Below are 26,706 nucleotides of genomic sequence, written 5' to 3'. Positions count from 1 at the left end.
GAAAACCCGGACAGACATTTGCTTATGTAGGCCTACCCATTTCATGGGTCTGGCAAAAACTGGAGCAGGAAAAAAGAAAAATGAACCAAAGAATTACAAAACTCGATTGGGATGCGAAATGGAAAGCTAATAAGGCTGTTGCTGGGGATCAGATGGGACAGTCAACATCTGCTGGCCAGACAGGAGGAGCAGACGGAGGAGGAGACAGTGTTCCTGGGGAGCAGATGGAACAGTCAACATCTGGTGGGAAGACAGGAGGAGCAGACAGAGGAGGAGACAGTTTTTTTGATGAGATCGGTGATGAAGAATTAATTAACTGTGCTGCTTTTACTGAAGAAAACAAGGATCAGTCAAGATCTGAGTTGGATGAGGTGCAGACGGGGGAGACAAACATAAGACAAGCTAAATCAACAGCACAAGACCAACAAAAAACAAGTTCTCCAAAAAAACTCAAGCTGAACTCTCCCGCTACAAAAAAGAAAAGAGCAACAAAGCGTGGGACTGGGATGATGACTTGAATGATGCAGATTTATGCAGGCTGCATATTCTGCTTAAAGAAGAAACAAACAAAAAGCGACAGAGATATATGCCATATATGGGCATAAAAGGACATATACAAACAGATACATAGATCCCCATATATGGGCATGAAAGGGAAACAGACAGACAGATCCAGAGATCTCCATAATAAAGTCAAAACGGGTCCAATGACAACAGGTATAATGGGGTTTGCATTAAAGGGGGAACCGGCACTGTGTCTGCAACACAGTCGAAGGCACAGACAGATACAGAGATCTCCATTATGGGCATAAAGGGACACAGACAACCAGATACAGAGATCTCCATATATGGGCATAAAACTATGACAACAGGTATAATGGGGTTTGCATCAAAGGGGGAACCGGCACTGTGTCTGAAACACAATTTCGCACGCAGATAGCTCAGACCTTTGCCTACGTTCTTAGCTAGGCTTCGACCCGACCCGATATGCGGTTTTCCGGAACTAACGCAAAAGGTTTGGAATCTCCGTATGCGGAGATGACTGACATCGGGCTGTTTCGGAGCAAGCGCTGACTCATTGTGACATCACTTCATAAAAGGCTCTGACATCACATACGCTAGATGAGTCAACACAAAATCTCTCTGAGTGTCCATATATGGAAACATCAACGTGCTGACCTCAGTATGACATCAGACCGTACACAGATGATGACGGGTTCATCTATAAAATAGATGAACCCACCATAAGAGGACACTCAATGCAGCTGCTGCAACAGCAGCAACAACAGATAACCCTGATCGGGACAGTCAGCCGGGAAACAGCCACACCCTGTCATTGGATGTGACCATGGCAACAGCTAACCCCAGTGACAGCTGGACACCCGCCACCAAAAAACGACGCATGGAACCACGCAGAAAAACCTCATTGAGCAAGAGGACACACAATGCCAAAATGCATCGTGCGCGTCGAGCAGCTGCAGATGCAGCAACAGATAACCCTGATCAAGACAGTCAGCCTGGAAACCTCAGTGACAGCTGGACACCCCCCACCAAAAAACTACGCATGGAACCATGCAGAAAAACCTCATTGAGCAAGAGGACACACAATGCCAAAATGCATCGTGCGCGTCGAGCAGCTGCAGCTGCAGCAGCAACAACAGATAACCCTGATCGGGAGAGTCAGCCGGGAGACAGCCACACCCTGTCATTGGATGTGACCATGGCAACAGCTAACCCCAGTGACAGCTGGACACCCGCCACCAACAAACGACGCTATACATCACAAAGAAGAACACAAAAGGTAAAAAACTTTAGAAGAGCGTGGACACTGCCACAACAACTCACAGAAATAGTTGTCTTTCAAATACCTGCAATGGATTGCATCTGCATTTCATGCAAGGCTGAAATGTTCCCCTGGGAAACATCCAAACCTTCTGGCGCAAATAAAACCTTCGGTGCCTGTTGCAATTATGGAAAAATACAACTTCAGCCATTCAAGGACCCCCCTCCTGGACTTAAAGATCTGTTTGACAGAACCTCACCACAGTCCAGGCAATTTATGGACAACATCAGACAGTATAATGGCTTAGTCTCTATGGCTTCAAAGCATGTGTCTGGTAGGATCATGGAGTTCAAAAAAGGAATTAAACCGTTTAAGATGAGTGGCCAAATGTACCACATCACTCCCTCAGCGATCTTTCCTGACAGCACTAACAAACCCAAATAATCACAAATCTTTGTATTTGATCAAGACAATGAAATTAAGAACCGCCTTCATCAGGCTAAGGGAGATGGACTTATTAAGGAACACACTCTGACCCTCATTCAAAATGAGTTAAAGACAGTTAACCCTTTAGTAAGATTCTTTAAAACCGGAGCCGAGATGTTCAATGCAAATCCAACTCAGGACCTGAAAATGGTGTTCAAGTCCAAAAGCTCACAGGGAGCTAAGAAAAAACATCTTAACCCTGATGTCCCTGACGTTGTTATTTTTGCACCAGGAGACCAGACACAACCTCGAGACATTGTTCTGTACAGAACTCCAGCTGATGCACCTAATCACAGACAAACTACACATATCAATTCACTCCACCCTATGTATGACCCAGCTGCCTATCCCTTGATCTTGCCATATGGAGATGCTGGCTTCAGCATCGACAATCCCATCCTCAAGGTTAATGCAAATTCAGCCAGAGGCAAAGTCACTCTTCAGGAGTTCTTCAGATTCCATCTACAACAAAGAACTAATTCTTTCAACACCCTTCTGAAGTCAGGGAGACTTACTCAAGAATACTTCTGTGATCAATACTCCAAAATTTGCCGGATGAAATTCTACAGGAGTAGGGAACAACAAGACAAGTACAGGGCCCACCAGTATTCAGGTCTGGATGATGCCCTAACTGCACAGCAAGCACAGCCAGGACAGACTGAGGCCACCAGGATTGGTCAACAGATAATTCTTCCAGGCTCACACACTGGTAGCCCCAGATACCAATTCAAGCGCTTTCAAGATGCCCTTGCCATAGCAGCCAGATATAGAAGGTTTGACCTCTTCATTACCATGACGTCAAACGCAAGGAGTGAAGGTGTACTGAGTAACATCTTTCCAGGACAGCAGCCCACTGACAGACCAGACATTGTTAACAAAGTTTTCAAAAGGAGTTTGGATGAGCTCCTCCACGACACAAAGCTCGGCGTCTTTGGGAAGATGAAGGCTAGAATACACACTATTGAAGGACAGATGAGAGGACTGAAACATGCCCACATACTGCTACTCCTACATGAGATTTTGACTGTCGCTGACATTGATCAAATAATTAGAGCAGACATACCTGACAAACAAAAGGAGCCAGAGCTGTATGAGCTGGTGTGTCGATTCATGCTACATGGACCCTGTGGCCCGGCCTACCCTAACAGCCCCTGCATGGTCAATGGTATCTGTACTAAGAAATTCCCTAAAAAATTCTGTGCCAACACACGACTGCCTCATGATGGTCATGGCTACCCAGAGTACAGACGGCCCATTGTCGGTCACACCCATAAGAAGAATGACTTTCTGTTTGACAGCAGGTGGGTCGTTCCTTACAACGCTTGGGTCCTACTTAAATATAAATGCCACATCAATGTTGAATTTGTTGGCTCCTTCCGTACCATCAAGTACCTGTACAAATACGTCCATAAAGGAGTTGATGTTGGCACTCTCGATATTGAAGACAGGGATGAGATCTCCAGATTCATCAATGCCAGAACCATTGATGCTCATGATGCACACTGGAGAACAATGGAATACAAGATCCAGGACAGAGTCCCTGCTGTCACCAATCTCGCTATCCACACAGATGGCCAGCAGAGCATAATCTTCAGAGAAGGCTATGCACAGGAGGCCCTAGCGGCAGCCAAACCAACTACATTGCTTGCCTTCTTCCAACTAAACAGCAGGGACCCTGACGCAAGCCAATATCTTTACATGCAGATTCCAGAACATTACAAATGGGATGCAAAGGACCACATGTGGCAAAAAAGAGTCCACCAACTCAAGGATGCAGAACTTCCAAGTACAATAGGCAGGATGTCCAATGTATCAGTGCTCCAAGGAGAAAGATTCTACTTGAAACTGCTCCTAGGACATATCAGAGGACCACAGACCTATGATGACCTTAAGGTATATAACGGCAACCACTATGACACTTTCAAAGACACTGCTCTAGCCATGGGCTTGCTTCAGGACGATGGAGAATGGATTACCGCCATGCGTGACGTCTCAAGCTACGCTTCCTCAAGGAAAGTAAGAGAAACCTTTGCCATCATCCTCCACTACTGTCAACCTTCAGAGCCCAAAGATCTGTTTGAAAGATTCTTTGAACAGCTTAGTGAAGACTTTGTCCATGAGGAGGCCACTGCACAGAGGTGCCCTACAGATGCAGTAGACACAACATTTATACACAATCAGGTACTACTTGCAATTGAAAACGAGCTCTCGCAAATGGGAGGTAGTCTATCCAAACACAATGATATGCCACAGCCAAGACCACTAACTGAGCAGGAAAAACTGACACAAATCTTCAGATCTGAAAAATTCAACATAACACAGCAAGAACAAATTGTAAAGTCACTTGCTCCTAAGCTCAATGGAGAACAAATGGCACTCTACGAAGCTGTCTATCAGGCAGTACATGCACCAAAAGAAGAAACCATCACACGGCAGTTCATTCTAAACTCCCCAGCAGGTTATGGCAAAACCTTTACCTTTAAGGCAATTGCAGCTAAGATTCGCGCAGAGAATGGCATTGTACTGTGTGTGGGCAGCACAGGCTTAGCGGCACAGAACCTGGAGGGTGGTAGGACAGCTCATTCAAGATTTAAGATCCCAATCCCCATTTTTGAAGACTCTGTCTGTGCCATCAACGCCGAGTCCTCCCTGGCTAGGCTCATCAAAGAGAGCAACTTGATAATCTGGGACGAGATATTCAGTGTTAACCGATTTAATGTTGAGTGTGTGGAAAGAACACTGAGGGACCTCATGCACTCACAACAACCTTGGGGTGGCAAAACTGTCCTTCTGGGTGGAGACCCTAGGCAGACACTCCCTGTTATTAAAAGAGCAAGCAGAGCCCAGATAGTTACAGCATGCATCCAGATGTCACCACTGTATCCTCTCATGAAGCACCACAAGCTTAACATCAACATGAGGACAGAAACAGCTGAAAGGGACTTCTCCAACTATCTTCTTGCTTTAGGGGACGGAAAACTCCCTCACGAGGACACAGAAGTTCAAATCCGAATTCCACCACAACACTTGGTTAAGGATCTGAATACTCTGATTTCTTACACCTTTCCTGACCTGCAAAATGGATGTATCAACAAAGACAACCTTCTCAAAGGCACTGTATACACTCCTCTGAACAATGACATCCGAGAAATCAACAACATATGCTTGGCTGACTTACCTACAGAAGAGAGAGTCTACCTTTCAGCCGACTCAATTCAGGAGGACGACCACAAGGATTACGTGACTGTGGAATTACTCAATTCACTGACACCCTCTGGAATCCCTGATCATAACCTCAAATTGAAAGTAGGCGCACCAGTCATGCTGCTTAGAAACCTGCAATCAGGTCCTGACCGCACTCTCAAGAATGGCACCAGAATGGTGGTAATGCAAATGATGGACAGAGTCATTGAGTGTGAGATTGCAGTAGGCACAAACAGGGGTGAAACAATCTTCCTACCAAGAATACCTCACTATGACAGAGGTGAGCTTCCCTTCACCTTCATTAGACGACAGTTCCCTATCCGCTTAGCATTCTCTGTTACAATCAATAAGGGTCAGGGCCAAGAGAATGAACGAGTTGGCATCTACTTGCCTAAACCTGTGTTCGCTCATGGCCAACTCTACACAGCCTTCTCTAGAGGAAAGAGAGCCAGCGCTGTAAAAGTTTTCATTGTGGATAATGACAAGGGCATTACTGACAACATTGTTTATAGCGAACTCCTTTAGGATAATGGGCATAAATGGACACAGACAGACACAGAGATCTCCATATACGGGCATAAAAGGGACACACCCAGACACATACAGAGATGTCCATATATCACAGACACAGATAGCTCCATATATGGGCATAAATGCACACACAGATGGGCATAAATGGACACAGGCAAACAGATGGCCAAAACGGGTCCTATGACAACAGGTATAATGGGGTTTGATTTAAAGGGTGGAGCATTCATTCCCTATTTACATCGTTCCTGTGTAGGCCGGTCCCCGACTAGACCCTCGGCCACCCGAAGGGCTAGACCCTCGGCCGCCCAAAGGGCGGCCGAGCTTCTAGTTATAATAATTATAGGAATATCAGATGAGTCAGGTTTACCACATTAGATTCAAGGATTGCTAACCTCAGCTGCATTCATCATGTTTGTTTACCATGGACTATCCATGGAATATCCTGTAAAACCACAATGACCCAATCTTAACCCTAACCTGAACAAAGTGTGTGTGTTTTTTTTTTGCGTAAACATTAATTCAATTCATCAACCTTTTACTGGGTACTGCTGTACCTTTTGTTCTGCCTTTTGTCCCTGCTGCTTTTATTCGACAAACAAAACGGAATGAACACGCTTTACCTTTGTGTAACCAATCTACAAGCACGGTAATGAGGACAAATTGGGCCAATGCATGGGTGGAGGATTGGACATGCTTCAAAAAAATCCTTTTGTGTCTTTTTGGGGGTTTAAAAGGTTTTAATGGTATTTATCACAAGACAGTAGAATGCATTTTGCTCACATCAAGGTAAGCCAAAATGCATTCCCTTAAAGTTATACCATGTAACTTTTTTTATAAAACAAATCTTAAAATTGTCCTAGCTGTTAAATCGCTAAAGTTTTAGAACCCCCACTCCGTTAATTTCAGCTTCTAAAGCCTTCTCTTTATGTTTTCTATGAGCCGTGAGGGGGGGAGAATTTCGCGGCAAAATGACGTCATCTGCATCATGTGTATACGTTGGCCAATCATATCGCCGATCATAAACACATGGTACACTACCGGCCAATCACAGGCGCATCTTGCTGACTTCTCAGGAAGTAGCTTGCCTCAACATAACAACAACATATTCTCGGGTGAAGGAGTCCGTTTCTCCGGAATGCCTGAACGCACAGGAACCAGGGATCCCTCTAAAGATAGATCTCGGCGAGCTGCAGGCGGACGCGGTGGCGAGAGGCCGGTCCGCGGCGAAAAACGGCCGTAAGACGCGACCGCGGTTTGCTATACAGCTCTGACCACTAGTTGAGCAACTTACACAGTATAGCTTTAAATGTCACTTGTGCCATTATGTTTGAATGTGTTGCATTCAAGCCCACACAGTACTTAATGTAACTGATGACATCATTACACATGCAAGCGTACAACGTGTCAATCTGAAATTGCTATTTTCTGAGAAAGTTTTCCCCAGAACAAGGATTGCTTGGATTTAAGTGATTAAGTAAGTGCGGTGTGAGGGAATGAATTCCCTTGTTCCACAAGGTTAGTTCCAGAACACATTATTATTGATCCTCTCTGCTTAACAGCTACAGAAAGGGCAGCTTTGAAGAATAGATTAGCAGCAGTCATATTATTAGCATTAGAGAGCAGAGAAAGTAAATTACAAGTTTAATATTAAGTATTTAATACAAAAATGGGTCAAACGTTTTGTATGTGCTGTATGGCACATTACAATACCTGCTATAGAAAATAAAATGAGTGCAACTGTCTTACTGTATATGTTTTGGATATCAAAGCAACACCTTGCAGTGATGGGCAATTCATGTTGTTTTGTTTTGTTTTTTAAAAGTGTCCCTTGCAAGGTTGCAAGGTGATTGTCACACACAGGGCGGTCCTGTTTGTCAGGATTTGTCTTAGTCTTTTATTTCGCAGTGATATTGCACGTCTGTGATACTTTTATTTTGAAGTAACGTCCCTAGTGTTTCCTGTGGTCTTTGTCTTGTCTTGTCTTGTCCATACTGTGAGTGACTGATGTCAAAATACTGTAGGCCTAAGTGTAACCGGGAACTTACCTATATGTTCCCCATGTTCTCTATGTTCCCCACTTTCTTACGACCTAAACCTAAACCTAATCCTAACCCTAACTCTAACCTCAGTAAAACTAATGCTAAGGTTAACCTGTGGGGAACATAGAACCTGGGGAATATAGGGTGGACCTCAGTGTAACCATGCCAGAACCTTGATGGATATAGGTAGTGATGCCTGCCATTGCATATTAAATAGTTGAGCCCTTGTTCTTCTGACATGTTGCCTGTCACAGAGAACATGAAACTGTCCCCTTTCTGTCCAAGACGCAGGCTATGGTGTCCTGGGCTACACTGCCTACCATTACTCTCATATCCCTGTGTGTACAAAGGGCAAAGTGTGGCCTGCTTTTACTCTACTCTGGGCAGGCAGCCAAAGAGATCAAAGTCACCTCTCACTGCTAGGTCTCCAGTGGTGCATGATGTTCTGCCTCCTCACTGACTGAAGGACTTGTGTTTCAATAAGGTTGATTATAACAGCAATTCAATTTAATTCAAACTTTATTCCAGACACCCAGTGGGTCCATAGAATAACAGAGGAATAGCAACCAGATGTACAGTTAAAGTGTGGTTTCATATGTTGTGCAGCTGCCACATTCACCCACATGAATCTGTTGTACAAATTCAAATGTCCCTCCTCCAAAGCACCAATTAGGAACTGAAGATATCTGAGAGAATGCTGGCTGTTGGTTGGTTTGGCTTCTCACTTATTATTAGTGATTTTTTTTTCTTCGTAGTAGCATTACTCCAGAACCAAACCATATATTTTATTTTATCAAGACAATCTCTCACTCGTGAATGTATGCCCATGGCTGCAGCATGCCTTATTTCTGTCTTTTTGGGAGAAGACTTTTGGGAGTCTTCAGCACCCAAAGTAACTTGACAAACAAGGTGCTAACAGTTAGCCTGGTTAATAAACCAGACTGCACAACACCACCCCCTGTTGGTAGTGGTGGTAATATCCGACACGCAGTGAGGAATTAGTATGAGCAACGCCAGGCTAGCTAACAGTAGCTTGGTATAGTTCATTATTTTAGACATAGACAGCATAGAGTTGTGGCTCTGTTTGTCAGCTTAAAACAAAAGCTACTGTTTTCCACTGTTATCGTTGCAGCACTGATGTACACATTCATGCTTGCAGCAAACATGCAATCTTTTGGACCTTGTGCCTTTATTCCTTCATGACACCATCTGCCGTTCTGCTGCCGCCATTAAAGGAGTAGTTCACCCCCAAAATGACCTTTTTTCTATTGATTAGTCACGCCATGGAGACTAGAGTTCAATAATATTTTTAGTTTTTTGTCGCATTCCTAAGACAAAAATGTGATAACAATAAATTTACCCCCATTCGTTCCGGATGGGGACCCGTTTCGAAACTGGTCCCCACCCGGAATCAATGGGGGTAAATTTACTCGAATCAAATTTTTGTCTAAGAATGTGACAAAAAGAAAAAAATATTATTGAACTTTATTGAACATGGCATGAGTAGTCAATAGAAAAAAAGTCATTTTGGGGGTGAACTACTCCTTTAAGGTCTCAGGGCTCCTGATAAGAATGTGCAAGTAGAAAAGCGGCCGCCGATATATGGCAAACAGTGCTCTCATGAACCATTCACAATCATTCCTTCATCAGATCCCTGTCACAAAGGCCATGCCAATTCACCAGCAGGAGACCCCTGGAACATTTGGGAAGAGATGACATATGGACAATTGGACATTGTCCAACATATGTCCATATCGTCGTTGTCGGGTGGAAACCTTATATGTCCAAAACCGTTCGTTTTGCGTTTATCATTTTAAAAATGATTTAAACTAGTGAAAACAGCCGATCTACAAGCACACAACGCCTCGCACCGCGAGGCGTTGTGTGCTTGTAGATCTGCTGTTTTCACTACTTTTGTGCGACGGCCTTGTATGATGAAGCAGGGCTTTGCTTTGCGAAAGAACGTACACATTTGAAACTCGGAGATACGAAGTTTCCACCCGACAACGACGATATGTTTTTGTTTTTTTTTGTTTGTTTTTTTGCAGAGTGAGATAGTTTTCTCCACTCTTTGATGCTTCTCTTGCATTGTCAAGTCTTCTTTGAATCTGCGTTTTTGACAGTACTTCACAACTTCACCACAGGGTGGTCCCGTGTCTGTTCTCTATTGCCAGTCACGTCAAACTAAGTGTAACCATGCCAGAGCCATGATGGATATGGGTAGTGATGCCTACCAGTGTATGAAGTAGTTGAGCCGTTGTTCTGACATGTTGCCTGTCAAAGGGAATATTCAAGACGCCAGCTATGGTGTCCTGGGCTACACTGCCAACCATTACTCTCATATCCCTAGCTGTCCTGGTGTGTACAAAGGGCGATTTTGGAAGTGTGGCCTGGTTTTACTTTAGGCAGGCAGCCAAAGATCAAAGTCACCTCTCGGTGCTAGTTCTCCAGTGGTGTATGATGTTCCACTTCCTCACTGACTGAAAGACGTACAGTATGTATTTTCGATAAGGTTGATCATTACAGTAACAGAGGAATAGCAACCAGCTGATGTACTGTTAAAGTGTGGTTTCATGTTGTCCAACTGCCAACTTCACCCACATGTAGGCTGTATGCATTAGAACGCATGAAAGCGGTACTATGTTACAACTGTATAGACTCAGGGCGGTCCCTGCTAGGCACTTGACCGTCTGTATTACTATGTACAGTATAGAGGAGATAATGAGGCTTATCCTGGCAGGGTAGAAACATCAAACAGAGGATTCGTAAAAGAGAATTCCCTATCTATTGATTATTTCACTTTGGGATTCACTGCTAGTTCCTGCAAAGCCAAGCCTATTCAGAAAAAAATCGAACCTCTGTTCGAAGTGGAGCTGTGTGTGTGTGTGTGTGTGTGTGTGTGTGTGTGTGTGTGTGTGTGTGTGTGTGTGTGTGTGTGTGTGTGTGTGTGTGTGTGTGCAACAGCGCCCCTCCCTTAACATGTGTGGTCAGAAAAGGTTACTGCAGGCTACAGACACGGAGACAGGCAGACCCACACACACGGCCACGTATAGGGAGCTCCACACAGCTCCAAAAAGGCTCAAACATATGAGAGCCTCACACCACCAGCGCGACTGAGCAGGGAAGCAGAGAATCCTGGGTAATTTTATTTGTTTCCAAAGTAGCCACTGATACCTAGCCTGCTTCCAGACCAGAGACCCCGCCCACTCTCAGAGTGGACTCTTTCTCTGGTCTGGAGCTTAGTACATGAATCGGTTTTTATTTTCGGCTGTCCAATGAGCGCGCGGGGTGGGGGTGGGGGTGGGGGTGGGGTGGGTCTAACGAATATCCAATCCGCGCAGCAGTTGAAACGATTCAAACGAAGTTCACACACACACACACACACACACACACACACACACACACACAGGCAGGCTGAGGAAGGCACACACACACACACACGCACGAGCGCACTGATTTCACCAAGCTGTTTAATGTTGATTACAAGTTTCTGGTCGCAGTTCTGTGTGGAAGCAGTCACTGGCACAGACAGAGACACACACACAATCACACACACACTCCCCGACGGTGCGTCGCGTCCACCGTGCGTCTCGATCACCGTGCGTCGCGATCACTCGCGCGCGGACACGCGCGTGCACGCTCGCAAAAAAGTCCCCCGTAAATCGCTCAGAATGGAGCACAGTTTCAGACTAAAGCGTGAGCTGAGTCTGAAATCAGGCTAACTGATACCCAACATTACATTAGCCTTGTACCCGTCCTCTTCCGGAAACCACTACTGGATTACGGAAGTTAGTCGTTTACTAGGCTAACATTACATAGTGCCGATCCTCCAAATAATTGCAGTTTTAAGGTCAGGGTACTAGAACAAGATAATAATAGGTCAAGAAAACACTGGGACATAGTAATGGAAATGGATTTTTGTGTGAGCCTTATTGATGGAACACATATTTAGCCGGTTTTCATTGTGTGTGTGTGTGTGTGTGTGTGTGTGTGTGTGTGTGTGTGTGTGTGTGTGTGTGTGTGTGTGTGTGTGTGTGTGTGTGTGGTATGTGATTTGAAAGTATTGAGGAGAGCACTGAAGCAAAATCTTCACCACTAATATGAAAGTAGGCTGCCTGTAAATAGGAGCAGCCTTCTCCTTGTACCATTTATTTTAGGGCACTCAGCTCCCAAAATACTCTTATAAATGTTTTATGAGTTCCAGGGAGGTATCCATGGCTGGAGTGTTAACTCGCTTATTTTCTGCCTTAAAGTCTTTAACCTTACGAGTCCCCATAAATGGCCTACTTTCTTCCATTGGGTGACATAGAAAAGTTCTGACTTTGACCACAAAATAACACCGCAGGAGAGGTTTTACAAAGTTAGTAAAATGATGAATTGGCTCCTCAGTTTTAATTAGCCTACCGGTATATTGCTCATTATATTGTGCACTCCAGGTAAATTAACTACTGTAAACAATCTTTCTGGTATTCTGAAACTCATAGCAGTTTAGCCATCCTGGGAACAACAAGACTGCCACTCGCCTACTCGGAGTACAGTATGTGAACAACCACAAATAGATAATCTTTGTTCAATGTAGCTTTTGTGGCCTATCAAAACTGGACCATGCAGCTACGAGTTTAGCCACCGCTCCATTGGTAGCAAGAGTAGGTGACCCACAAAGGCTCAATATAGGACACAAAGAGCTCAAAATAACAAGGCAAAATGAACAGTGATGAGGCTAAAATAAAAAGAAAAAACTAAAAACTAAACAACTAATAACACTAAACACAGAAAGATTGTGAATGAGCATGATTTTGCTATTGAAAGAAAGTTCACAATACAACTTGATTCATCCATGATGACACTACACAAGTACTGTATTGTTTTGAAGGTCGGCAGACCAACTTCAGCCAGGCTCAGTAAACTGTGGTCACTCAGTTATGGACAGGAGATTCGATTCTTGTCTAATATTCAGCTTTGTGTTTTGTTCCTAAACTGAACAAGCTTCCCCACTTAAGCTCTACTCAGAAATCTTTGGAAATAGACAATCTACAAGGTCACGTGTGACTGTTCGTGGTTACAGTACAATCAGTTCTGCTGTATGGGCCCAAGACATGGACACGAAAGGGGAACACACACTGGACGCGGAGGCGGCGCGTCAAAAAATACGGCCCCGTTATTTTCAATGAACTAACCCACACTGGCGGCGTCAGACGCGCGCAGCCGCGGGTCTGTCGCCTCGTCTGCCGTGCCGATACGCCGCTGTTCTATTTTTCCAGCGTTGCCGCGCGGTGAACATGTTCTCCCATGGTTCTCCCCACTGGGGGAAATGGATGTGCTGTGTGGCAGCGCGCCGCATCCAGTTGGGGTTACCGCGTGGCACTTCACGTGCGTCGATACCGTGACGTGACGCTGCGCAGCCGTCCGCGTTCAGTGTGTGCTCCCCTTCACAGTAGTCTGCAGCAGGAACAGGCCCTGGAATGCTGTATGGCACTCAGGGATGTAGTGGGGGGGGGGGGAAGTCAAGTCAGTTGATATTATATTTTCAGGTCGTTCTGACCCAGCAATTGGTTGAAATAGGCTCGCCAGCCGTGCTGAAATGAGCATCACTAACAGCAGATGGTAATATAAGATTTGAAAATGGATTAATTAATTGGAAATATCAGTTGTGGAGCTATTTTGCATGGGAAGTTTGGTTGATGATCCGGTCATCAAATTATTGGTTGAGAACCACTGGTCTAAGGCTATTTCTGCTGCCGCGCAGACCCGTTTTAAGCCAGCGAAAACGTTATGTGCACGCGCAGGGACGCACGTGCGTGAACGCGCATTGACGCGCGTGCACGTGCGAACTGGTAGCGACTCGAGCAAACTGACACTGTTGGAGCCAATTCGCACCTATTGGTTGCTGTGTCTTGGTGGGACAAAAGTCCTTTCTCTCCATCCACTACCATTGAAATTCAGTTGCTTCTTATTGTTATTTTGTGTATTCAATTCTCATTTTAAACTTGGTTTCAGTAAAAAAGGAGCCTCTCAGGTGCAGTGCGTGTTTTTGAATGTTTTTATTTCTCCAAAAATGATGTTTTAGCTAATTCAACATAAAAAAGACGGAACCAGGGCGGGACAAGGCAGAAAGAGCCTGCTGGTTGGTCAGTCAGGGACCAATCAGAAGGCTGACAAAGGGTGAATTAAGGCACAACTAGGAGGGGAAAGAGACACACCACCTGCGCGACTATTGTTTCCATAGTCGATGCGTTGTCAGCCACGGCTTGTGATTGCTGAACCGGAGGTAGGGAGCGCTCCGCTGTGTTCACTTGGACCGCACGGAGGTGCCGAAAGTAGGGCAAAGATTTACAGTTTGTGTCATAACTCTGCGGTACGACAGCGGAGTTAGCAACACTGCTGAGCTTAAATCCCTGATGCTGGATGGGAGGGAGTGGAGGGCGGCAATCAACAGGTCCTGAGTTGGTGTTGACTATTCCGCCCTCTTGCTGCATCATCTCAAGAAGATATTCTTATCTTTCTGACTAGTGACTACAATATAGAACATACTGTATTACACTTGAATAACTTTAACTGCCAAAGCCTAAAAGGTCAGAGATGGACCAGTGCAAAATAGACATTGCCTGCAGAAAAACCTTTTCTCACAGACTGCAAAGTGTTATAGGCCAGTTGAAATGGATTATAATCATTATTCTACTTGATTTGAATGAGTTGTTAATGTTCAACGACCTAGAAAATACAAGAGTTCCAACACTGGCATTGCTATAGCAACAAAGTCCTTGAGGAGAAAAATGTTGGCCCATCATATCTTTGCTACCTTGATTAACCTTTCATTTGGCTCTACCCATGAACTTCATGCCATAGAGACATGCTTTAGTCTGTGGCTTTGTGATGTAGCGCTAGTACTGCTGCAACTGTCTGGCGCATCTTTTCACTAGACAACAGAGCGTTTCATGCTTCTTTCCAAAGTAATTAGCACAGCAAACTTTCTCCATGGCCTGTGGGAAATAAGGTCCTAATTAGCCCATATTCTACATTAAGTAGACTTTTTTCATCATACGCATTCTAGACAAGAAAACAGTACTCTCCCAAACTAATTTCATAGACACAGACAGTATAGTAATATAAAAAAGAAATAATAATAATAATAAACACACACACACACACACACACACACACACACACACACACACACACACACACACACACACACACACACACACACACATAGTATATCGCGAGAAGCGCTGAAACATCAGAGATTGACACAACATGTCCATGTATCAACATTCACAGATATGGCTTAATATTGATGACATCAGGGATCTCCATATTTGGGCATAAAAGGGACAAGGACGGAATTCATTTGCAAGTGTGACTCGCGTCGCGACAACCACATTGGTTATCTTGAGAATGTCACATATACTGTATGATGTGGGCTTAGGGATCTTGCCTGGCCATATATGGAGCGTGACATGAGGCGTGACGGACGGACATGATCTGCAGGTTTTCATACTAAATACGACCTACGGTCGCAATAAAAATATACTGTACATTGTATATGTATGTACAGTACAGTGTGTGTGTGTGTGTGTGTGTGTGTGTGTGTGTGTGTGTGTGTGTGTGTGTGTGTGTGTGTGTGAGAGAGAGACAGACAGACAGACGTGTGTGCGTGTGCGTGTGTCAACTAATTAATAACAAAATGGGTCTATGTTCTGATAGTACTAGTTACTAGTATAGAGTGTTTGGTCGATATTTGGACTTCAGCCAAATATGTTTCAAAAACTGTTGGGTGACAAGATTTCCTCCAATCATGGAGCCTTACGCGCACCAAGGCCTGCCCTCACTTGATCATGATTGGAGAAAGGCCCCTGTCTGTCACCTACATGAAAACTGAAACTTAACTGAAATCACTTAGCCTGCCTTTATCTCTTTAGTTTTTGTTTTTCACAGCAACTTGTCTTCCTTTTCAGTGAGCAGCCCGATGAGCAATGCCAGTCCAAGATCATCCTCGATACCACAGCCGTACCCCACCTTGGAAGAGACCTTGGAAGAGGTCATTAGCCCCTATGCGTCTAGCAAGGAGCTCAACAAGTATGACTCGCTCAAGGCTGTAGGTAAGAGGTTTATTTTTTTAATCAAATGCAATTCATCATGGAGTCCTCTACTCCTGGTTTTGTAAGGTATACTATATATAATATCATCACTGTCGGGCAGAAACCTTGTATCTCCAAGTTTCAAATGTGTACGTTTTTCTGTAAAGTAAAGCCCTGGTTCATCACACAAGATTGTTGCACAAAACTAGTGAAAATAGCTGATCTAGATTGGCTATTTTCACTAGTTTAGATCATTTTTAAAACGATAAATACAAAAAGAACGGTTTTGGACATACAAGGTTTCCACCCGACATCGACAATATAATATGTATCTGAATAATATGAATAATCATGAGGGTCCATTTTTGCACTTTACACTTTTAAAGTTAAATGAACCATTTTGGCATCCCTATTTTGTCAGTATACAGTAGGTGACCATTTTCAAAATAGAGGATGTACCAGCTCATGATGTGTCGTGGCTCCTGATGTGACACGTTGTGACTTTGCAGATCTGTTATTCTCCCTGCAGGCTGCATGACACTAGCGTATGACGAAGTAAAAAATAGGGCTTACGTGGTTAACGCTGCTGTGTAATGTATCTGCGATGATTTATTTCTATTGCAGTTGTGTGCTGTGTGTTTTTACACCTTAAGATGCAGTTTTCCTTATCCAGATAACATACCTATATCCTCGTACACACTGCAATTTAACATCAGCTGTGATTGGGAACACTTGGCCCGAGCCGCCCGAAAGTGGAGTAATCCCCGTGAAAAATTGGGTAGGCATATTTGAGGAAGAGTACTTCATGTGTTGTTTCTATATGAGTTTTATGTGCTGAATCCATTTCTGCTGTATGACAAGCTGCAAAAGTCACTGTTTACTCCTAAACATTCTAAGTCCATGTTTGTGATTATAGGTAAAAAGTTGACGTTATAGTCTAAGTTTTAAAGTCCAGAAATCCATCACTTGTCATAAATACAGCTTTTCTTCATTGGCATAAGCTTCCAGCATCATACATGTTCGCTGCTTGCCTTCAGTACAGCTAGCAGGCCTTCCCTCTGGCTGTTTGGACTGTTGGTGGATTTGTGATGCCTCCAAGTTCATTAAACAAAATCCTGAAAATTATATTAAGACTATATTTGTTTTAGAAACACTGTAAAGTGACTATATACCTGTAATATGATGTACCGGTAACATATATTATGTGAAGCCGTTTGGGTGGGAGTTATGCACATTTTTGTGATTGTCAGGCCCATGCTACAGCCATCCACATAGTTTAATGAAAAGTAGTTTTCCTGCTCACAGACAAACAAACAAATAGCACTGAAAACATAACCTCCTTAGCAGAAGAATTATGCAAATCTGGGACCCTTATTTCAATGGCATGTGGTGGATTCTTATTTTGAACACGTTGACATTTAAAAAAATGCACTATATGCCAACTTTTCCTCAAAAATGCCTCCAAGGTGAATTTTGATGTTACAGTCCTGACTAATGGTATATACTGTAATGGGGGGTAAGAGTAAACAGGGCTTTACTAGATTATCAAGGGATGAAACCTTCAACCTATGATTGAATAGGTCGAACATTGAAATACTTTATCTACAGATCAGTTTGATAGCTGTTCAAGACCACAAGGACAGGTAACTATTTATAAAAGAAATAATCTGTAAGAGTGGAGGTTTCCAGTAATCATAGTGTAATGACATGATTAAATGAGGGTTAATTAACACTGGAGGAAAATGCATAATGTACTGGTGAAATGTTCTGACTGTAATGACTATTTACCTTCATCTCCATTCCTTCCCTTTCCAACACTCATTATACTGAGACACAGTATGTGTAATCAACATATTCAAATGAGTTTTTAACTCATCTCTCTCATCATTTTTCAGTAATCTAATGTAGATTCACCAAGGAGGGTCTTATTCAGTTGGAGTTGTATAATTGGATAATACATTTTTGCAGTCCATCAATGTTAATTAAGTTTCTTGTTCCTTCAAGACGATGTCTTTCTCAAAGCTCGTTAACGTCAATATTTTATACTCCATTTTTATGGACGGATTTGCAAAACTCAAATAAAATATATGTGCCCAACAGATTTATATATATATATGTGTGTGTGTGTGTGTGTGTGTGTGTGTGTGTGTGTGTGTGTGTGTGTGTGTGTGTGTGTGTGTGTGTGTGTGTGTGTCAAACGACCTATTGCTTATATGCATATTATAGACATGATTTAAATTCAACCGACATTTATTTTCAGTTGACACATTTAGAGCTGAATTATTATTTCTCTTGGCGTGTTTGCTGTTAGTGCAAGTGTCGCCTGTTGCTTTCATGCCAACTCCAATGTTGCGCTATTAATTCATAATACATGAGAATTGTTTTGAATTTAATTGACACCTTTATTGACAAAGCTCATATTTAATAACCATACAGCTGCACACCACTGTTAAACACAAGAAATCTAAGAGCTTTTGTCCACTGTACACATTTACAGTTACACCCTCATTTCAACATTAACACACATCCTGACTATGCCTAGTCAGGATTTCAAATCCGACCGCTGAGTGCTTTTACCGACTTAAGTCCAGCACTGATGCAAAAACTCAAATTCTCAAAATCCTTTGGGAGATGTAGTAATCCGGAAATGTAAACCTCCATTTAATGCAATGGATTGATGTGAAGGAAAATTGATTTATCTCGTAAGCTATCTCCAGATTGTGTTCTTGTTTAAAACAAGCCCTTCTCTACGGACCGCGGTTGTAATTTTTCTCTTCTGGGGTGAAAGAAAATACGAGCGCAAAGTCGGACTGAAAGTAATCGGATTACATTAGGACCGGTGGTGCGTACATTCCGTACAAGGAGCCTCGGAAATAAGGTAAAAACACTGAATAACCCTGGCACTGCGCTACTGAATTAATTAATGTTATACCCGGCAAGTGTGGCAACAGATGTGTTCATGTATATTTTGAGTGTTTTAATGTAACAAGTCAACTTGTGCCATCGTAAGTAAGCAAGTCTGTATTAGTTAGTACTAGTACAGTACATCCCATAAGCCAGAGGGACATGAGTAATTGGCAATACCTAGTTAGTTGATCCTACGACGGATGGACAGGCACATGATTGGTTAGTGCCAGTCCATAGCCTCGCTGAACGTGTATCCCATAGCCTGGAGGGAGATTTAAAAAGAAAAACTGGAGGTGAGTGTAATTGGTAACGGTATCGAATCCACCGCGGTGCATCCGGCTTTGTCGAACGTCTGCACAAACACATGTGTTGTTGGCCCGTGTTGGAGGAGGGAAGCTGGGAGGTTGGTTATGAGCATCACCATAATCCTCATCCCAGAAGTGCCCTGGAGATCTGCGACACACGCTGCTTCCCCTGGTCTCTGTTGCTCATTGTCACAGTTCATTTACAGTCCATCGTCGTCTGTCATGACGTACTGTATGACTGCAAATGTGGGCAAGTTTCAGTCCTTTGTAGGTTCGTCTGTGGGCTACTGGCAACGTGCAATGCATACAAGGTTTGGCGCTGATCTGAACAATTGTTTGTGAGATTATAGCTGCACACACACATGCACGCACGCACGCACGCACGCACGCACGCACGCACGCACACACACACACACACACACAAACCCCTTGTCACAGACATGGCTAGCCAACTGAGGGGGCACGCTGTAAGAACGCATCATACAGCTTCGTAAAAGCAAAATTGTGGCTTATAATGGAATGATGTTCAAAAAATACTAACATACCATCCGGTGAATGTACATCTTGATATTTGTATTGCATTGTAGTGAACCCATGCGTGTGTGTGTGTGTGTGTGTGTGTTTGTGCGTGCATGTGTGTATGTCTGTGCATGTTTCGCAGCCCAGAAAGCCAATGAGAACTTCTACACCAGCCGCCGGCACACGGTGGACATAACGGCCATGAGCAGTCTCCCGCTGAGACCGGCGGAGGTGGAGCCGGAGCCCAGCAATCCCTACAGCTCGCCCAAACAGCCCGCCTCGCCCAGGCACAAAGGACACAGGCACAAGGGTAACAGGAGAAACACCACCGCCACCTTTGGCCTCACTCTGAGCCCCAGCACAGCTGCTGGCCACCCGGGGGCGATGAAGGACTGGGAGAGCGAATACGGCACTGGGCACTGGAAGACGCACAGCGTCTCCGAGAACATCGACGAGCTCTATGCCATGCGGTACATGCCAGCGCAGCCCTACGTCGTCACCAACAGCAAAACGGAAGTGACTGTCTGAGGGGAAGACCAAATTTAGAGAGAATTTAGTGGAGTTAGAGAGAGAGAGAGAGAGAGAGAGAGAGAGAGAGAGAGAGAGAGAGACAGAGAGAGAGAGAGAGAGAGAAAGAGAGAAGCCTGTGTTTAAGGGAAGGAGAGTGCCGATAGCTCTAGACTGGGGTGTTTTTGTGAATCACCATGGCCTGTAACATGTGAAGGTGTGCATGTATTCGGTGCACTCCCTCTACAAACTATGGTTGAGACAGGTTGCTTCATCCATTCATTATTAGTCTCTCTGGACTGTTGGCTCATACGATTTTCAAAAAAGAAGCGATGAAGATTATCAGAAAATAATCAACTGTAAATAAAATTAGTCAAAGTCTTTCTAGCAATTGCTGCTTAGCAGAAATGTTCATAGACAGCAGAAATGGACATTCAAAAACATCATTCAAAGATATTTCAAAATAGATTTTGGGGGACAGAAATGACAAACGAGGCGAGGCGCAGTTACAGACTCTGTAGCTTTCGAAGATTGTGGAATGTTGTCTGGCTCGAGAGACTATATCCATCCGTGGTCTAGCATGTGTGAAAGATGAACATAGAGAGCAATCCGTATTAATTCCATATAATCAAACTTCTTCAACCAAAAATAAGAACACGAATGGTCCCGTGAGGGGTTAAGATGAGAAATCTCAACACTGATCCATTGCAGTCATTGGAAGAAGACTAATCAATCGACATAATATATTTTTGTCAGTATTGAGCTACAGTAGCAGAAGAACAGAAACCCATCATGTGTTGTTAATACTAAATGTTCATCAGCTATTTCTGGAAACCTTCCCTGTACTGTACTGTTCATGTATGTGATCAAATTTGAGTAGCATTGTATTAGGTTGAGGAGGTGAATTCCTCCCTCAGTCACTGTAGAAAACTGTTTTAGCTTATAGAGTGTATTCTGGTGCCAACATTCTGTGAAAATAGAATATCTAAATGCTCACAATGTGGTGCAAACGTGACTGCGGTGTGTGTATTGGGGAAAAAGGAGGGGGCCTAGTATAGACCCCGCGGGACTCCCGGACAATCAAGTATATATACTGTAGGGTTAAAGTGTTAATTACAGTGACCTGACAAACTCTGATCATCCTTTGTTTTTGGTTCATTTCTCAACAATGAATGGTGCGCCGTAAATTATCCTGCTTATGACACGGCTACTTAATGAATAAATTAATAAACTGACCCAAAAGTAAAAACAAAACAGAGTATTTCCTTGCTTACGGTAATGAAAGCATTACACAAATGTATGGTGCTGCCCGTCCAGTGCAACACGATCACCTCGGAAAACAACGGGAAGTGTTGTTCTATTTTTTCAAAATCATTCTTGGGAGCAATGTAAATGTCATTGTGCGTTTGTTTACATGGCTGCTGTGTTGGATACAGCCAGCACCTCAGCAGGTGCTCTGAGCCTTCGATTAGACAGCGGTCCGTTATATCAAGCAATCAACCAAGCCGTGTATTAAAGCAGTGGTTCTCAACCTTTTCAGGTCGCGACCCCCAAAATAATCATATTTCAACAGGGGACCCCCCACCCTGACAATAGCCTTGCGTAGCCAGGCTTACTCATCTCCGAAGAGAAAAGCCTGGTGACAATAGAAGGCAGAAAGCGTTCAACTTCCGCCGTAGGAATTTCACCGGAAGCTGTATTTTTTTCACGGTGCGGTGTTCCTGCAAACGTATTCCCTGCACGAAATTAACTCTGGTCTACGTCTCCTGCTCCGTCGGTTGCGCTCGCAATAAACAATATACAAACAAAAACATTGATTCAAGCAATGTTACACCTATTAAGAGGGGGTTAAGAGCTACAACCTATTTTAGTTTTTTTGCTGGGGAATGTAAACAGACCCGCACCGCATGACATAACGTCCGTTAAACGCAGACTTCTGCTAGAAATCTTGGAACACACCGGAAGGCATATTGTCTACAGGGTGCCCTGACAACCACTTGGAGGAGATGGCACTACATCCTATTGGTTCACCGATCTGTGCACCCGCCCCTGATGTCTCAACATTTGGAGCGACGCCCCCTGCACTGTGGTTGGTTGGGAAAGGTTGACTGCCATCTCCTATGCCAGACATTTCAGCAGGTTAGTCCAGACTTTTATTTGGATCGGAACGTGAATGAACATAAAAGCCTGGGTACAGAGGCTACTTTGTAGTCAGTGAAGTTTCATTCTGAAGATTCTGAAGCTTTTCATAATAGTGATTTGAAGGAGCTGGCTCCTGAACTGGACAGATCATGATCTGGACAGATAATGTCTACCGTTTCTGTAGTGTAGAAACCATAGGCGATTTTAAGGGGTGTCCTAGGGTGCACGTGCACCCCCTGGCCGCCAGGCGGCCATTTTGATTTTTTTGATCATAATAAACACGCAATATGATTAATAAGAAGAACATCTCAAATTCGCCTTTTTTGACCCTTTGAAGCACCCATAGCATGACTTCTAAACCAATCACAGCAAATGGGGGGCGGGAGGTAATAGGACTACTGGTTTCTCAACCAATCACAGTGACTGTCTGAACGTCTCTGACAGCACAGCTGAAAAACAAACGGCAGATGATGACACCTGCAGATTTATCTAAATAACAGAATTAAACAGTTGTTTCACAGTGGAATATGCTACCTGGGGTTAACTACAGACATCCATAGGACATGTGGATAGCTTTTACATTTACCATACGTGAACTAAAGTTTTCGGCGCTGCTCAACGAGGCTGGATTACACGATGTGTTCTGTGCCTCCAAGGAATAACACTTTCTTCTGGGCACCTCAATATAACATTGGATATTTTCTTGTCATTTTCTTAAGGTAAGACATGGCTTTATTTAACTATCTGTTCACTGTGGAGTTAGCCAGCCTGTTTTCTTCTCCTCCGTGTGTGTGTGTGTGTGTGTGTGTGTGTGTGTGTGTGTGTGTGTGTGTGTGTGTGCGCGCGCGAGCGAGCGCGCATGCTTGCTTCACTTGCTTGTAAATATTGGTAGCTGCTGGTTATGGATCTTTGGTGGTGTGGACGTGGTTGTGCCACACCACCAATGTAAATGACTGCTTGATTGCTTGATGAATGATGATTAACTTGATGTTTGGCTTTATATGTCCTGGCTGTGCTGCCTCTGTCTGCAAAATAAGTAAATAAATCCTATAGATAGACATATGGTGTCTAGAAAAAGAAGCACCTGTTTTACACTTTTTTTTTGTTTATATTGTGTTACATTTGGGTACAAAATTAACTGCAGAAATCCGCTAAAACAACATTACAAAACCGCTAATATCCGCAATTTTTTTCGCGTGCGCGAGGTCGTGCACCCCCTGCTGGAAGAGGCTAGAATCGCCTATGGTAGAAACCTTGTATCTCTATATTTCAACTTCAAGTTTCAGGTTTTTTCACCCCATAAATGAATCCCCTACTTCATCATACAAGTGTCACATACACGTATAGAAAATAGCAGATCAGCAAGCTCACAACATGTCTCAATAACATGCACTGTGCACTTGTAGATCGTCTATTTTCGCAATTTAAAGTGTTTTTAAAATAATAAAGAAACAACGGTTGGAAAGCATTTTTATTTTACATGGTGGACTGCTTTGGATATTAATCCCAGCCATCAAGTCTACCATGGAGGCGGCAGAGAGAGCCTCCAGATGGCTTCAGGAGGAGCGATCAGTGGGCCAATGCTAAGGACACAGGCCAATGCTATGGTCACCCTGAGGGAGGACCCGAAACGTCAGATGATTCATTCCTGAGTGCTTGCAAAGAACACAGCGGCTGTTAGGTCAGAATGTCATCTGCATTATTAGCACAAATTGCCTAACTTCCAAAATAACTTATGAAGTAACTGAAACATGGATGCCAGATACTAAGTCACCAGTGCTCAGGTGGCAGATCTTGATGAAGATCGCGCTCTCAGGAGAAGGGGTGGTAGGAGTGTGTGTGGGTGAGCAGTTGTGAGTAGCCTGTGACATATTTGTTAACCCATTCAGAAGGGGTACACATTATTTAGTATTAGTATTTTATGCTTTAATTATTAAAAAATAGCAGATATACAAGCTCACAGCGCGGCACCGAGTGCCGCTCTGCGGGCTTGTAGATCTGCTATTTTTGAAAAATCGTGACTTTTTTAAAAGTGTCTTTTGAATCCTTCGTTTTTTGAAAAACCTGTGTGTCTATGTCAGCAATCTGGCCAGCCATCGTCAAAGAAAAGGTCCTTTTCACTTAACTGGAGCTCAGGTAGTCTGTTCTTGAGAGACTACTTTGTCAGTGGTTCTCAAACTTTCAAATGACCAGTGCCATGTTTGTTAATTTCTTTAGTCTGGCGGCCTCTTCCTCGATTCTGACTAGTCAGTCAAAAAGAGTGACATTAATTAACGCTGATCCTCTCCAAAAGTTGAACTATTTTCTACTTGAGGTGTCCAGGGCGCTCCGCCAAAATATCCTAGATGCTGAGAGTGCTGAAACACGAGGTGCGGAACTGGGAAGTGGGAAGTGGAGCACTGGCAGCTCATCAGCTAAAATAAACACAGCCCCTTAAACATCTATACGTTCAGTCTACTATCCAGGCATATTTGCCAGTTTCACAAGTACTGCATTGACATTCATGGCATTGAATGATAACTCTGACTTATAACTTCAGGACTTATAATTGTTTATTTACCCCATCAGCATTGCATGTCAATGTTCCCCTGTTCCTCCTTGCTAGTATAGAAATACAAATGGCAGAAGAGCACAGCAGAGAACAAGCAGAGAAATATGTCAATTTGAATTGTTATTTGAAAAGCATGGAATTATCATTTTGCTGCATCAGTAGGCCTACATTACTGTACATTTTAATTCATGCCACACATTCTTTAAACAAATGAAGGGCTTCTGGTCATGTGTCCTTGAAATAAGATAGGCTACAAGCGCATTCATAATTGCTCTAGGATTTCTGTAGTCCATTGATGATGTCAAATCACTTCCACACAGAAACACGCACGCACTCACTCACTCACTCACTCACTCACTCACTCACTCACTCACTCACTCACTCACACACACACACACACACACACACACACACACACACACACACACACACACACACACACACACACACACACACACACACACACACACACACACACACACACACACACTTCATATTCATATATCTGTATATATATATATATTCATATGTGTGTAATGAATTTGTATATTTAAATCATAGGTCATAGTAATATAAAGGTAGTAATCGATATGTCATTGACGACTTATTTGCCATACCTACTTCAACAAAACTCAATTTCAAACGATAGGCAGATGGTATAGTCAACCTACAGCAATGTGTAATTTGCTGTATTGATTTTACAAAAACAAAAGAAAAGTTCTACAATTAGTTTTTGGTGCTCAATAAAATATATTCTGTATCATAGGGCTCCATTCAGACCCTTCGAACTGGTTTTCTATATATCCTTATATATAGAATATATATCCCCTACCTACATAGACCTATACTGTAGGTAGGGGATGACCCATAAACTATTGTATTGTGTGCATGCAGTCCTTGACGATCTCTCTCGTACAGTCCGACTTTATATAGAACCTTTATTTTTACCGTGTGTTAGTTGAAGGGAAGTGCTGTCCTGTTAACATTTAATTATAAGTTGAATCATGTTTTCATTGAGGTCATTGATAGTGTACCACCTCCTCCATGTTATATAACTGGACTTGCTTGATGGCCTAGTTCCCTATCTGCTGTTCTTATATTTAAAAGAGACAATTTAAAAGGGTTTTAAAAATAGTAATAAAGCAGACAGACAAAGTCTTTGACTCATCCACCTGCTACACTGCAGAGAGCACTGTTTAGGCCAAGGGTTCTCAACGTGGGTCTGGGGACACCAGCAGGGGTCCTTGAGGAGGTTCCAGGGGCCCCCAGCTATAAGATTAATAGCAGTGGTGTAAAGTAACATGTACTCAAGTACTGTACTATTTCCAATTTTCTAGAGTTTCACTCCACTACAATTATTTGAACACGTTGGTTACTAGTTACTGCATAGATTTTGATTCATATTACAAAACATACATTAACCACTTAAGCACTATTTAACTTTGTCTTTTTGAAAATAGACAATCTACAAGATCACAACATGTCGCTATTTTCAAATGATTTTTTGGCCCTTTAAGAACATTTTGATGTCAATACTTTTGTACTTTTACTCAAGTAGATTTAGATTAGCTGACTTTTTACTTGTTTTTACATTGCAGTATTCATTCTTTTACTTAAAGCTATACTGTGTAAGTTGCTCAACTAGTGGTCAGTA

The 26,706-nt window shown here is 43.3% G+C and overlaps 1 protein-coding gene across 1 annotated transcript in view; it reads left to right on the top strand.

Moving 5' to 3' along the window:
* Window positions 1-21,489, top strand: part of shisa9b (shisa family member 9b) — a gene marked incomplete at its 5' end in the record, with an annotated part of 37,482 nt that extends 15,993 nt beyond the window's left edge. Inside the window, 2 exons of the mRNA XM_080723976.1 lie at window positions 15,999-16,142; window positions 19,995-21,489. Of these exons, the coding sequence (XP_080580102.1) occupies window positions 15,999-16,142; window positions 19,995-20,380 (530 nt within the window). The 3' untranslated portion in view covers window positions 20,381-21,489. The remainder of the gene's footprint in view (window positions 1-15,998; window positions 16,143-19,994) is intronic.
* Window positions 21,490-26,706: the final 5,217 nt, after the last annotated feature.

The sequence above is a fragment of the Nannobrachium achirus genome, assembly GCF_963921795.1.
Source record: "Nannobrachium achirus genome assembly, chromosome: 4".
Classification (NCBI taxonomy): Eukaryota; Metazoa; Chordata; class Actinopteri; order Myctophiformes; family Myctophidae; genus Nannobrachium; species Nannobrachium achirus.
This window is presented reverse-complemented; position numbering and strand designations above follow the sequence as displayed.